The 12,933-nt window shown below is 49.8% G+C and overlaps 1 protein-coding gene across 2 annotated transcripts in view; it reads right to left on the reverse strand.

Moving 5' to 3' along the window:
- Positions 1-2,262: 2,262 nt before the first annotated feature.
- PTDSS1 (phosphatidylserine synthase 1) overlaps positions 2,263-12,933 on the reverse strand; it is a 62,773-nt gene continuing 52,102 nt past the window's right edge. For both annotated transcript variants that reach the window (XM_036096127.2, XM_036096129.2), the window contains 3 exons: positions 6,091-6,159; positions 5,300-5,369; positions 2,263-3,320 (listed from right to left, as the gene is read on the reverse strand). In XM_036096127.2, coding sequence (XP_035952020.1) covers positions 3,211-3,320; positions 5,300-5,369; positions 6,091-6,159 — 249 coding nt within the window. In that variant the 3' untranslated portion in view covers positions 2,263-3,210. The remainder of the gene's footprint in view (positions 3,321-5,299; positions 5,370-6,090; positions 6,160-12,933) is intronic.

The following is a 12,933-nucleotide window of genomic DNA, read 5'->3' on the forward strand; positions in this document are numbered from 1 at the left end:
TCTTAGCCATGACCAATGCTGACCCTTGCAAAGCACCAAATCTCAAATATAACCCTTGCAAATGCACACACACTTACGAAGGAAAGACATGCATTTATGATGAAACACTCACTGATGGACAGAAGTCTCGGCTCTCCTTACATCTTGATTTCAATCACATAAGTGAGAAATATACTGAGGATGACAATAGCTGCCTGTGGGATTCCTGGTTCTCTGACAGTAAGAACGCTATAAATGAAGCCCAGCTGGCAAACTCCGTGGTGGGCGTAGGGATTCTGCAGGAGATGCTGAGCATAATTCAAAGAGCACACAAGTCAAATCCCCTGTGTTTAACATGCTCACTTCAGTCTGGTTCTCAATAGTGAACGGGGTGGTTCTATTCCACCCTGCATTTAGCCTCCCCACTGTAAGGGCCTGACCAAGTACACTCTTAGAAACAAACAGAACAATCCAGTGTCCACTTCCAAAGGGAGATCCCGGACAAAAGGAGCTATGACTCAGGCAGCTTCAGAGGGGAGACCACTAGGGCTACCCCTGATGTGTTTGGTAAAGAATTTTATTTTGTTTCTCCTGGGTGAGTACTTTACTCGTGAGCTCACTACAGAAGACGTTCTAGTGGAAATAAGGCTCGCATTTATGGGATGTCTTTTATCATCAAAATGCTTACCAGGTCAATGAAATGTCCTAGCATTGCTGTGGGAGCAGTTTGGCCAAGTCTTTTACAAACGGTGAAAGGAGACACAAGGAAAGCAGGGAAAGGCCACAATGACAAAAAGGGAAAGGTATCTAACATGCAGTACAGTGCTACTGATGGAGAAAAAGATGCGAAACACTCTTTGCGCATTATGTTCAGAACAATGGTGTCTTTTAAAAGGGCGGTTTGCAAATGGCGAATGTGAGATGATTTGCAAATGCATCGTTTCTGATATTAAATGATGCCTCTGATCTACTGCCATCAGTGAGAGGTCCATTTCCATAGAAACGAGTAGGAAAGTAGGCCAAAGCCGACAGTATGGTTTCTAGGAGGAACGGCAGCTGAGGTTCTGGCCAGTCATGGAAAGCACTGGTTTTGTAACCGCTGTGTCAAGAGCTTTTACTGAAAAGGGGGAAAAAAAAGAAAGAGCTTAAACTCAAAGAGCAGGCACAGACAGTATCTGAGGACTTTGCTGGGATATCAGACAAAGCCACGGAGGAAAAACGGTCCCACGGGCGCTTTGCTTCTCGGATATCCCACGGGACAGTCAGCCGCCCCGTGCTAACAGGTGCCTTCCTCTACGCCGGCCTTGGAGAAGGGAACGTGCTGCACCGGTCTGACCGAGCTCAGAGTTAGGAGTGTTCAAGTGCCAGGCCCAGCTCTCCCAGATGATGAACTTGGAAATACTCCGCGATGTGGGCCAGGCGCACAGGAAGGAGAGTCGAGGTAGACCATGTATAGGATACTGTGATACACTCTGGCACTCGGTGCTCAGAAAAGCAGAATGCATGGGGAAATACTTGCAAAGAAAGTTCACGTTGTACCTGTGTTTTAAAAATGCCTCTTTCATGGGCTATCAAAGTGTAGGTGGGTTTATGCCACAAGCACCTCTGCTGTCTCAGCCCTTTCTGGGAAGGACAGGGTTGCCGTGTGGACCACATGTGAATGCAGAGCCCGGGGGGGGGGGGGGGGGAGCATCACAGCCAACTCCCCCAGTCACCGTTCCAGCGGAATGAACGCAGGTGCCCCTCCACCGGCAATGGGCCCGGCTGCTGCGGCAAGGCTGCCTGACGCTCTCACCCAAGTGAGCAAGGGCACAGGATGTGACCCCGGCTCTGCATGATTCATTTAACCCCTTCACCCCGGAATTCCTTTGCAGAAAAAGAAAAACATGATACTTCTAGGATGAAAGATTTCCTGAAAGGGGGAAAAGACATTGAAAACTCTGCTCTGTGAAATGAAGGAACAAGAGGATTTCTTTCGGCAAAATTAGATCTCTAAGCCAATCAGCTGAGTACTGGTGCCTTGTTAGAGGAAAAAAATCCAACTCGGTGGATGTGACCACATGAACACACAATGACGATCTTGTTCATTTCCTGTGGCTCACCCGGGGATCGGAGGAAACAGAACGTGTGTCTGTAAGCCCTCTAAAATACCTCACTTACCTCTTTTCTCACTATATAGAGCGCGTACGCATTCACATCACCCTAAAGAATACAGTGATTGCTTACAAACGGTGGAAAATACCAATACGATGCGAAGAAATGAGCATTTTACAGAGACTGATCTTTGATGGACTTTAACGTGAATTATTTTATTTAAAACAGGAATCCATCAGAGGTGGTGGACTATCAGGGTAAGTAAATGTTCTAGAGCATGGCACGGATGAAAGGTAATACTCACCAGCACCTCACATGGGACTAAAAGACAATGACAGCCACACAGCATGGAGGGAAAACCAACACCATGTAGAAGGCACCTGGCTGGGAGAGAAGCCCGGTGGGCGCTGTGTGTGCACTGTGGATACGTCGGGACAGACGACACTGGGAACGGACGGACCAGGTTCTGACCTGAAGCCCGGGAGCCTCTGTGGGTAGCGAACCTTTCCTCAAGCCGGTTTTCCACCCACCGCGCGCGCGGTTTAAGGTCCTCGAGAGGGGACGCGTTTGCGAGAGAGCAATAAACACTCTCCCGCGTTTTATCTCCGGGAGAGAGAGGCGCCCTCCCCAACTCAGTTTCAGCAGTGGCTTCTAACTTAAAACCAAGTACTAACAACGATAAAATAAAAGACAGAATAGGGGCCTGAACTCAGACCCATAGGTTGAATGGGAGAGGCAGATGCATAAAAATAAAGCCCGGTCACCAGTCCGAATGTGCCGCGAACGCCCCGTCTCAGCGACCCGCGACCACAGCGGACCACAGTAGGCGCAAGCACGGCGCTGCCCGGGGCAGCGGGGAGGGAGCCATCGCCCCCCGCCCGCCAACGCTCCGCACGCCTACCCGTGACCGCACGCCAATGCTGAAGTTGGAAGAGACCTCGAATTGGCAAAGGATGCCTGGGGTGGCCGGGTCTGTGGGAAACAAGACTCACGCTCTCAAAGAATGACCCCCGAGCCCCCTCTCCTCGTCCCGATGGCACTGCATGTTTGCCCTCCTCACAGGGAGGTCCACACCATTCAGTTTCCCCTCTCAGTTCTAGGCACTCTCTGGGACATCTGCGATGAGCCAGGCTCTACTCATTTCTTCCCCACTCCATTGGTGACTTTTGACTTGGAATGTCGATTCCTTCTTCGGGAAGAGTGGCTTTCGTTGTTGCCTGGATGCTTGGGTGGGCTGTCCTCAGAACCTGGCCAAAGGAAGGAGAATACGCTGTCACCCTGGCTGTGGGGGGTTGAGGGCTCACTCCTCAGATTTGGAGTTCTCCCTGCTGGGGACCTGCCCGAAGTGCAGGCTCTTCTGCTGATACTTGCACTCCATCTAGTGGCCTCATGAATACACGAAGGCAAGGCCCAGAAATACAGCTTTCGCCTGCATATGCAAGGAGATGGGGGTGGGAATGGGGGGGCGCTTCCTGAAGAATTTTTACATTCTCGCTGTGTAAGGTGGATTGTGCTCACGGTGATGGGCTCCAGAACGGAGAGGACAAATGACATCAAAGCACAAGGAAGAACAATGAAACCACAGGGGTGTCGAGTCTACTCTCACAACCAAAGGAGACCTCACCTAGATTTCCATGCCTTGACCCGTTTACACACTAGAGTTTCTACATCCCCAAACTGAAAGGATTCCTGACTTTACAAAATTAAAGATAGTATGCCCTCTATCATCCGATCCAGAGAATACCTTTAAAAACCAGGCCCCTGCTGCTTATGACAGCTCTGGAGCCTCCCACTGAAGATGCCACACACCTTCGTTCGAGATGCGCAGTCTGCAGGGACACACTTACTATTTGTTTGGGACCTCGGAGAAAAACTTTCACATCAGCCGGATGCTGAGCAGCCAGCAGGTGTCAGCCAGGTGGAGGGTGGAAGCGGAGGGGAGCAGGCTGGGGGTGGGCCTTCCACGTAGTGGGGTGTAAGGAAGGCTTGGGAGAGAAGCAAAACTGCCTGGCATCAGGCTGGCTCTGCCCTGAGGTTGAGCACATGGCCACCCTCCAGCCCAGCAGTCAAGCCAGACAGTTCTCTGCTCCAGGGCTCAGATCCAGGCCCTCCACCCAAGACAGCCACTAAAAACATAAGAAGTTCCCAGAGTTTTGGTCTCCATTGCAAGGGCCGTTTGGCTTAGTCCAAGGGATTCTTCTACCACTCTGAAGTTCTTTTTCTTTCTTTTTTTTTAAATGATTCTGTCTACCTTTCATTTCAACATACCTCTACCACTGCTTACTTTCCTGCAGTCTTTTCACTGGAGAGGGGCTTAGAAGTGCCAAGAATTGATCTGTGAGGAGCTGGTTCTGAATGAGGGAGCCCCAGGGAACCCCTCGGCCCACTAGTATCAGCATTCCAAAACAGGGTGCCCATCGACCCCTTGATTCAGGAGTCTCAGGAAGGGTGCCCGGCCACTCGGCAGAGAGCATGCTTGCCTCTTCCCTGGAAAGGACTCTGGAAAGCTTGACCCCAAAAAACTCAGGAAAGCAGTGTGAACGGTAGTGCTTTCCTCTCTGTGGGCCCACGGCTTCTTGGAGCAATTCTGTGAGCTCAAATTCACCATCTCGAGCATTCATAATTCTCTCCCTTCGGCCAAGCCTTCCGATCGGCTCATCAGAATGGACAAGAGATTACTGTCCAGTGGAGCCTCCTTGGTGTCATTCCACAAGCCTAATTCATTAAAATAGCCAGGTGGCCCCAAATCTTTCCAAGAGGCTCCCTGCAGAGGCCAATGGGAAATTCCTGGCTCCACAACTGAAATCTCTCTTATACCGGGCTGCCTCTTGAACAAATGTAATTAAATCACTCCACCTCTTCTGAGAGACCTCTCCTCCCGGTACGTAATTCTTCCTAACCCTTTTCACTCATGACCAAAGGCAGGAGGAAGAACATTCCCATCAGGATGCCTGAGACGGGTGCAGGCCTCGTGACATTTTCCCATCTCAGGAGAGGCAGAACCACACGGCGCCTCTTCTTATGAGGCAGGTTTCTTGGGCAGATCCTGCCAGTACTTGGCAGGTTTCACGAATAGGTAATGGAGGACATGTGATGAGCAGGTCTGAGAACCTTCAGGGCATACATTTATCAACATTCAGAGGATAAATATTGATTCCAAATCTCCTTATGGGGCCTCAGGAGGAAGAGAACTCAATAAAGTTTTTAAACAATGAGTGAGAGATACCTTTTGAGCCTTTCCCATGAGACCAGGAGATGTCTGGACTGTAGGTGCCATCTTCACACTCTGAGTACGTCTAGGGAGAGAGGGAGACTTAGTGATGGAGCTTCAAGTACTCCCCGGGGTGGGGCAAGGCCAGCAAGTGAGGCTGCTTCACCCCGGGGTCACCAGCAAGTGGCAGAACCTCCTCACACTCCTGTTCCTCAGCTATAAAACCACGACTGTCTCCCAGGGGCTACAGCATCAATCTTCTAGAAAGTACCGTCAGGTCCTCAGACTTAAGGTATGAATCGAGGATGAAAGCTGTATTTTACTTAAGAAGATATTACACTTTGTGGTAGACTACCAACGTAGCACGGTGTGTTCAGCCTGCTCACATCTATTTCCTAACTGTAACCCCTGTGTCTTCTACGAGGTGGGTAGGGCAGGCGTTTTATGAGGGGGAGCCCCAGGCTGGGTCACAAAGAGGCCCACACAACGTCCAAGAGCTGGGAAGAAAACCCAGCCTTTCAAAAACCAGTCCAGGGCTCTCTGTGCGATTTTATTTTTAAACAGACACATAATTGGGTTTTAAACCCCTTACAAAACGAGGACAGAAATAGCGACCTATTGAGCAGGGCACTCACAAGCATGGGCAGCCACTGATAGGGGACGAATCCTGAACTGGTTATGTTTCCGCAGTGGCCAAGACTGAAGGTGCATGCTCACAGTGCTGGCCACGCCACATTCTCAGATGAACCGCCCCCCACCAAGCTCCAAGCAGGATGTGATCATTTTAAAGACGGACCCTTCCATACCTTTTCTCGGTGACCATAGTGCTCTGCATACCAAACCATGCCATAGAGACACAGGAAGGTGGTGAAAGCCTGGAAGAGAACAACAAGCACATTTCATACATAATGTTGCACCAAAAAAATCCCATTTCCCAGGATTTCAGGGTTTCAACAGTAACACATACAAGACGGCTCGATGTGGCTTTGCCATCTCTCCTAGGACACCGGTTACACAATGGCAGAGATGAACCCCAGGAATGTGTGTGTGTGTGTGTGTGTGTGTGTGTGTGTGTGTGAGAGAGAGTGGGGGAGGGCATCCTCCAAAGCTTCGGACACGAGTCATGCTGAGACCCTAGTGACACTTATGATGCCGATAATCAGAATACAAGATCATTTTTCGATGGCGGGTAAAGTGGGATGCATTCTCTGCATGGCTTTGCAGGTTTTTATATACTCTATGTCTGGTTCTCATGGCCCATCCTCTGCCGCCAGCGCTGGGAAGTTACAAGGACTCAGCTGGTCAGCTTCTGTGGGGAAGACGAGTTCTAAATGAGAAGGGAGTTTCATTCGGTCTAGGATCACAGTGGCGCGGGAGGGCATCGAGGACCGACGCCCACGGTGTCTGAGTGGGTGGCGGGCGCAGCGGGACACAGCTGCCCATGGCTCTGCACCGCTTTCTCAACTCCTTTTTTGTCTCAGCGGCCCCACCCCAACCCCGGCTCTGGTTGCTTTTGTTTTTCCTCTTTGAGTCCATAGGAAAATACAGAGAAAACAAAACCGCTTTGGAAGCAAGCCCTGGAGTGAAATGAGAAGGGAGTGGTCTGTGGGTACCCAGAGGCAGGGACGACCTCTACTTCCCCGACAACTCCCCACCCACCTTGCACCGCACCCTAAATTATACTCTAATTTAAGCAAAGAATAGCATCTACGGAAATCCAAAGTCTTCAAACGTGCCAAAGCACTAAAAATCAGGGAGAAGTTTCTGGTTGCCTTGCCGGAGCACTGAAGGAGAGAGGGGGAGTGAGGACAGAGGAGTCCCCGCCAGGCCCTGCAGCCAGGCCTGACCTTCCCGACTGTAAGTGAATCACCAAAACAAAACAACGCTTGTCCATCCCAGTTCTGTGTCTTCAGAATGCCTCGCCTTAGGAACTGACTGACACCGGGGAAAGAAAAGCATCACAGGAACACTTGACGGTGGAGCCGAGCCTGCAGGGAAGGCTGGGGGGGGGGGGGGGGCTCTGAATTCTCATCACCCCAGCGTGCAGTCCAACTCTGGCCCAGTTCCTGTCAGTCAGCCATGTTTACGGAGCGTCTGCTGGGTACACAGTGTCACCTTAAGTGCAAAAAAGACAGGAGTCCGAGTGCTCTGGAGGGCCTTCTTCTATGTCAATGAAGTGGGAATACTGGCGTGGTAGAGACAACATGAAATGTTAAGACCCACTGGTTCATTTTATTTTAAAGCCATATGCAAGCTGGCGTAAATCTGCAGATGAGGGATTTAAAGAAAAGGAAGCTCATATCCTCCCCCATCAAAAAATCAGACAATGAATGAATAAATTAAGATGATAAAATGAAAATAACTTCTAGGACTTGCTCAAGATTTCTAATCTACACCACCATTAAACGTACCATTTTCATGGGATGGAAAGAGTGGGGAAGCCTAGAGGATTTGCAGGGTGTCAAGCTTATGCAGGTGTTCGCTCCTTTACAAAGAGCAAAATAGGCTGTCTTAGGTTTGGGGGTAGGGGGTGGGGAGTGGGGGGCAGGTTCTACCTCCCCAGACCAGAAGGCTGGCCAGATAGCTGTCACTCCACTAGACTAAGGGGCGGTGAGCTCGGGGCTGGCTGTCATAGCGAATTCCGCCCACTGGAGGGCAGGAGTGTGGAGCTCTGCCTTCCCCAGCCCCGTCCCCGAGAGAGGGCAGGTGGGGGCAGCTGGGGCTTGCTCCCGAAGAATGGGCTTTGCAATTTGCAGGCAGGCAAACACTGGCAGGTGGTGAGCAACAGGTGCTTATCATCACAATCGCCACACAAAGAGCCTGCTGTGGTGGCCAAATTTACCACTTCACCCGGGTACTTAGAGGCCCATTTCACACTTGTCCCAAGGAGACAAAAGCTTGTAATTTACAGGTTTGCAATCATACCTGTGAAAATCTAGGCGCATATCCACTTAAAATGTCAAGGGCTGGATTTAAAAAAGCAATTGTACAGATTTTGTTTTAAGAAAGGGAAAGGAAAAAAAGAGAAAGAAAAACACGTGGGAGGAGGGCCAAGGCAGCACACAGCCAGGGGGGTGTGGTGGCAATGAGGGCGTAGGCCTGGCTTGACTTCCAGTTAGAGTAATGAGCAGGCAAATATACATGACTGATCAGACAACTGCTGAGGAGAAACTTACTGACCAGCATATGGCATCTCTGCTTCTGCATTCATCTCAAGGTCTGGATCTGTTCTCTTACCAAGCAAGGGGAATAATTAGGGGCTTTGTTTCTCTGGCCACACTTAACTCTCTTATTGAATAAGGTTCACCTCCCTCCTGAGTTTGAGATCAATCTTGATGTTTAATAAAGGCCCTGAATATGGGCAATGGGGACCCCCAATCATCCCAGCCACCAATGGCCTCTTTTCAGGCCAGGTCCCCCTCTATGGCACTCATCACTGATAACACTCATCAGGGGATTTGGCTTGGTCTTCAAAGTCCTGATCTCCTGGGGCTGTTTCTCAGGCCCGGGGCTCTTAAATGCAGCTGCTCCGAAGAATCCCATCCTCAGCCAGTTTTTCCTGCCCCTGCTCAGTTCCCCTAACCTAATCCCGAGGCTCCAACCACGCCCTGTGCGCCAGTGGCCCTCAACTCGTTCACCTCCACTGCTGACCAAGTCTTCCCAGTGTTACTGGACAGACTGGAATTTCCAATGATACAGGACATCTTCGCCTCTAAGTTCTAAGGGCCCCTCAAACCCCAACACCCTAATCAAATTCATCTCCCCCCAACGCCCTAATCAAATTCATCTCCTTTCACTCAGTGGGCTTATCTGATATCCCCCAATTTGTTATTACCACCAAAAGCCACCCAGGGGCACAAACTAGAAACCCTGGAATCGCCCTCATGCTATCACAAGGGGGTGGCGTCCTGTGGAGCTGCTCTCTTGAACATCTCTCAGATACAGCCCTCTGGGGCGCCTGGGGGGGCTCAGCCTTTGGCTCAGGTCATGGTCCTGGAGTCCCCCCATGGAGCCCCGCATCAATGGGGAGTCTGCTTCTCCCTCTGCCCCTCACCCCGCTCGTGTGCGCTCTCCCCCCCCTCAAATAAGTAAGTAAGTAAATAAATAAATAAACCTTTAAAAAGAAATAAATCCAGCCCTCTCTCTGCGTCTTCCCAGGCCACTGCCTTGGGTCAGCCTCTGTCATTTCTTGCCTGGGACCCTCAACACCCTCAGACAGCACCTCTCCTCCCTCCAGACTCTCCCACCCCATGCAGCCTTTCTCTGTGAACCAGTATCTTCCCATTGAACGACAGTCCTTGGATCTCCAACTACAGACACACAAGAGTCCTTCCGAAGCAGATGTCCCTTGTCCCCTCCCCCACCTTACTCTCCTCCTCTCACTCCCCAAACAGGGTGCCGTCTTCCTGAGACGCTGGGCACGGGCACCGCTGCATGTCTTTGCATGTGCCAGTCTCTCAGCCTGCCTGGATGTCGCTCCTGGTCCCTATCTCTTGAACCCACTCCTTTATTCTCCATGCATTTGCTGAGTGAGTCCTATGCATCAGAGACTGTACTAGGGTCAGTGGGGACAAGAGGACAACAAAAATTTAGTCTTTGTAAGCAAGAGGTACAACGCTGAAGAGAGAATGTAAACAACCCCAAATTACGTGACACTGAGGTTAGAACTCAAAGAAATATGTACCAGGTGCGACCAGTCCCCCAAGGGGACGTAACCAGCCCGCCTGGCTGGGGCGCATTTCATGGAGGGTAGGAATTTAGTTTGGTCTTGGCATGAGTCACTAGGTAGAAAAAGCAGGGAAAAGCATTCAGATGGGGCAAAGAAAGCACCCTAGGTGAAGACAAGAGAAGTCTGTAAGGATGATTCATTGAGGTGACTAAGAGCAGTCTGGGGTAGCCTGAGATTCAAGTCCAAGAGGGTGGGTATGATGAACGCTCCGGATGAAGACTGTCCTAAACACACACGTCAGAGTTCACATTTCAACCGGTAGGTTTTGTGGTGGGGATTCTTCCTTCTTGATACTTCTTTCTACACGGAGAAGCTTTGCTAGTATAATATTCCTGCTTCTCTCCACCCCTCACCACTCTTTCGCAGAAGAGTTCTTTCTTCACCGACGGGGGAATCTGAGATAAGGAAGCTGGACATTTCCTGTCCTTCCTTGGGTGCTGGGCCACCGGCACGGTGTGAGGAGGCCTGCTTCCTGGGGCCAGAGAGTGTGTCTCATTCTGGACCTCACTCTTCAGAAGCCCCTTGTTGCCGTGCATCTAAAGCTGATATTGAAAAATGTGAAACCTCAGTAATAGAGATGCTATGCTGCTCTCCACAGCCTTCTTTCACCCTATCTTTTGAACTATTCTGAACTGAAACATGTTGTATTATTGGGCCTTCTCCAGCCCCCGAAAACAGGCAACGGTTCTGAGCAGGGAAAGAGATTCGGATCTGAGTCCCGGAAGATGGCGTGGCGGCAGCATAGAGAATGGCGCCAAGGGGCAGAATGGGGAGGAAGTGCAGGTCCAGATAGCTGCAGGGACAGCGGGGATGGGGGCGTGGGGACGGAGCTGGATGGGCAGAACCTGGTGACCCACTGCTTTCAAGAGGGACAGAGGAGAGGAAGCAGCCCCTGAGGTTTTTAGCTGGGGCACCTGACGGACGGGAGAGCATCCACTGCAACACTTCAAAACCCTGCTCACATGCTATGTCCAGGGAGACTTGGCAGCTCCCCAGCTCGTGTGGTGCTCTCTAGTGCTCCCTCAGCTCTAGGTACACATCCTTTGTACTGTCTGTCACATAGGAACATGATGAGTTTGCATGGGTCATTCCCATCTGGACCTGGAGATCCTTGGAAGCGGACGCCCTCGTGGGGAGAACAGGAACTCTCTTGCCGGGCTGTCTGGGTGTGGGCCCTAGCTCGCCACGTACTATCTGTGTGACCTTGAGCCAGTTAGTGAACCTCTCTGGGCCTTTATTTCATCTATAAAAGATGGCATATAAAGTACCTCCCCTCCAAGTAATCCTCAAACATGCCATTCATGAGAAGTGCTTAGACCAGCGTCTGGCTCACAGTGAGCATTAATATAATCTTATCACCACCGTCTGCTATCTGTGCGGCTCCACTATCAGAGGCTGCTTTGATGAACACTCAGTAAACGTCCTGTGAACAAATGACAGACTTGCAGGGACCACGCCAGGTGAAGGAGAGACCGAAGCGGTTCACGTCCTCGATAAAGTGACAATCACACAGGCACCAAGGCAAACCAAAGTCACCAACACAAGGGAGCATACGCTAAGTGTCAAATAAGTAAAACAGAAAAGTCTCTAAAACTTAAAGAGAGGCTGGAGGAGCCCCTGCAGGGCAGATGACCAGAGAGGGCTTCTTGGCCATGGCCTTGGGAAGACCTTGCTGGCCACTGATTCTCCAGGGTGGGGCTGCATGCGGGTGTTGTGAGAAGGGATGCTGCCCCCGTCCCAGCAGTCCTGCCTCCTGCCTCAAGCTCTCGGTGGTCTCCAGGGCTCCGGCACCAGGTGAGGGCAGCACCCACCTCGGCCCGCCCTCCGCAGTTGGTCCTGCTACAATTCACGCACCTAATGCACGTGCCAGGGAGACATGTGAGAAGCACATGGTTAAAATCTCCAGGCTCCTCCGACGCACTCCCCTAACCAATCCTTACATCTAGTCTCACTGGGATGGAAAAAACACATTTGAACATTAATTCTGGTGTACGGGTACAAAGAAGATCATTATTCCCTTTCACTGTTCAAGATAAAACAGGACAGAACAGGCTCAAGGTGCTCTGGCACAGTTCAGATTTCTAACAAAATAGATGCTGTGAAATGAAAGGCAATAAAAAACACCTTAAAAATACAAAGTTTAGTCTTGCCAAAAAAAAAAAAAAAGACCCAAATCTGATTAAGCCTCTAGATTCAGCTACTAATTTGCAGAAAAAAAAACAAACAAAAAACAGAGGACAAAGACATCTGTTAAATCAGAGTACACTAGAAAATCAGTAAAATCCAGACTGTGGGAAAATCTACAGGACAACAAAGCTAGGTCCTTCGACAAACTGTAAGGGAGACAGCTAGAGACAGGAAAAACTATATAATAAGAGACTTAAAAGGCCTGCTGACCAAGTCTAACAAGTGGATGTTGATTCAAATAAACTACTAAAAATACCAGATTTTAAAAAATAGTAGAAGTCTGAACATTGACTGGGTATTTGATAGCATTATGAAATTATTCTTTTTCAGATGTGATAATGGTATGGTGGTTGCATTAAACAAAAAAACATTCTGACCTTCTTTTAGGGATGCATCCTGAACTATTAAAGGTGGATCTATTTCAAAATAATTCAGCGTGGGGATGGTGGGTGGGGAATACAAGGAAACAAGAAACCCACGAGGTGGCCACTGTTGAAACTGGATGATGGATGGGTACCTGAGGGGTTGTCTACTTCCATATACATTTGAAATTTTCTATGATTATAATGAAACCTGAGTTCATTTTCTGGACCAAGTAAGTGAAAAGTGAAGAATGTTAAGCTTAAATGTAAAATAAGACTTTTCCCCAAAATAATAAAACAAATTAAGAAGAGTAGACACAGAATGGTAGATTAAGATCCTACTTTACTTTCTTTTTGTTTAATTTAAATTC

This window comes from Halichoerus grypus, chromosome 5 (genome assembly GCF_964656455.1).
Source record: "Halichoerus grypus chromosome 5, mHalGry1.hap1.1, whole genome shotgun sequence".
Classification (NCBI taxonomy): domain Eukaryota; kingdom Metazoa; phylum Chordata; class Mammalia; order Carnivora; family Phocidae; genus Halichoerus; species Halichoerus grypus.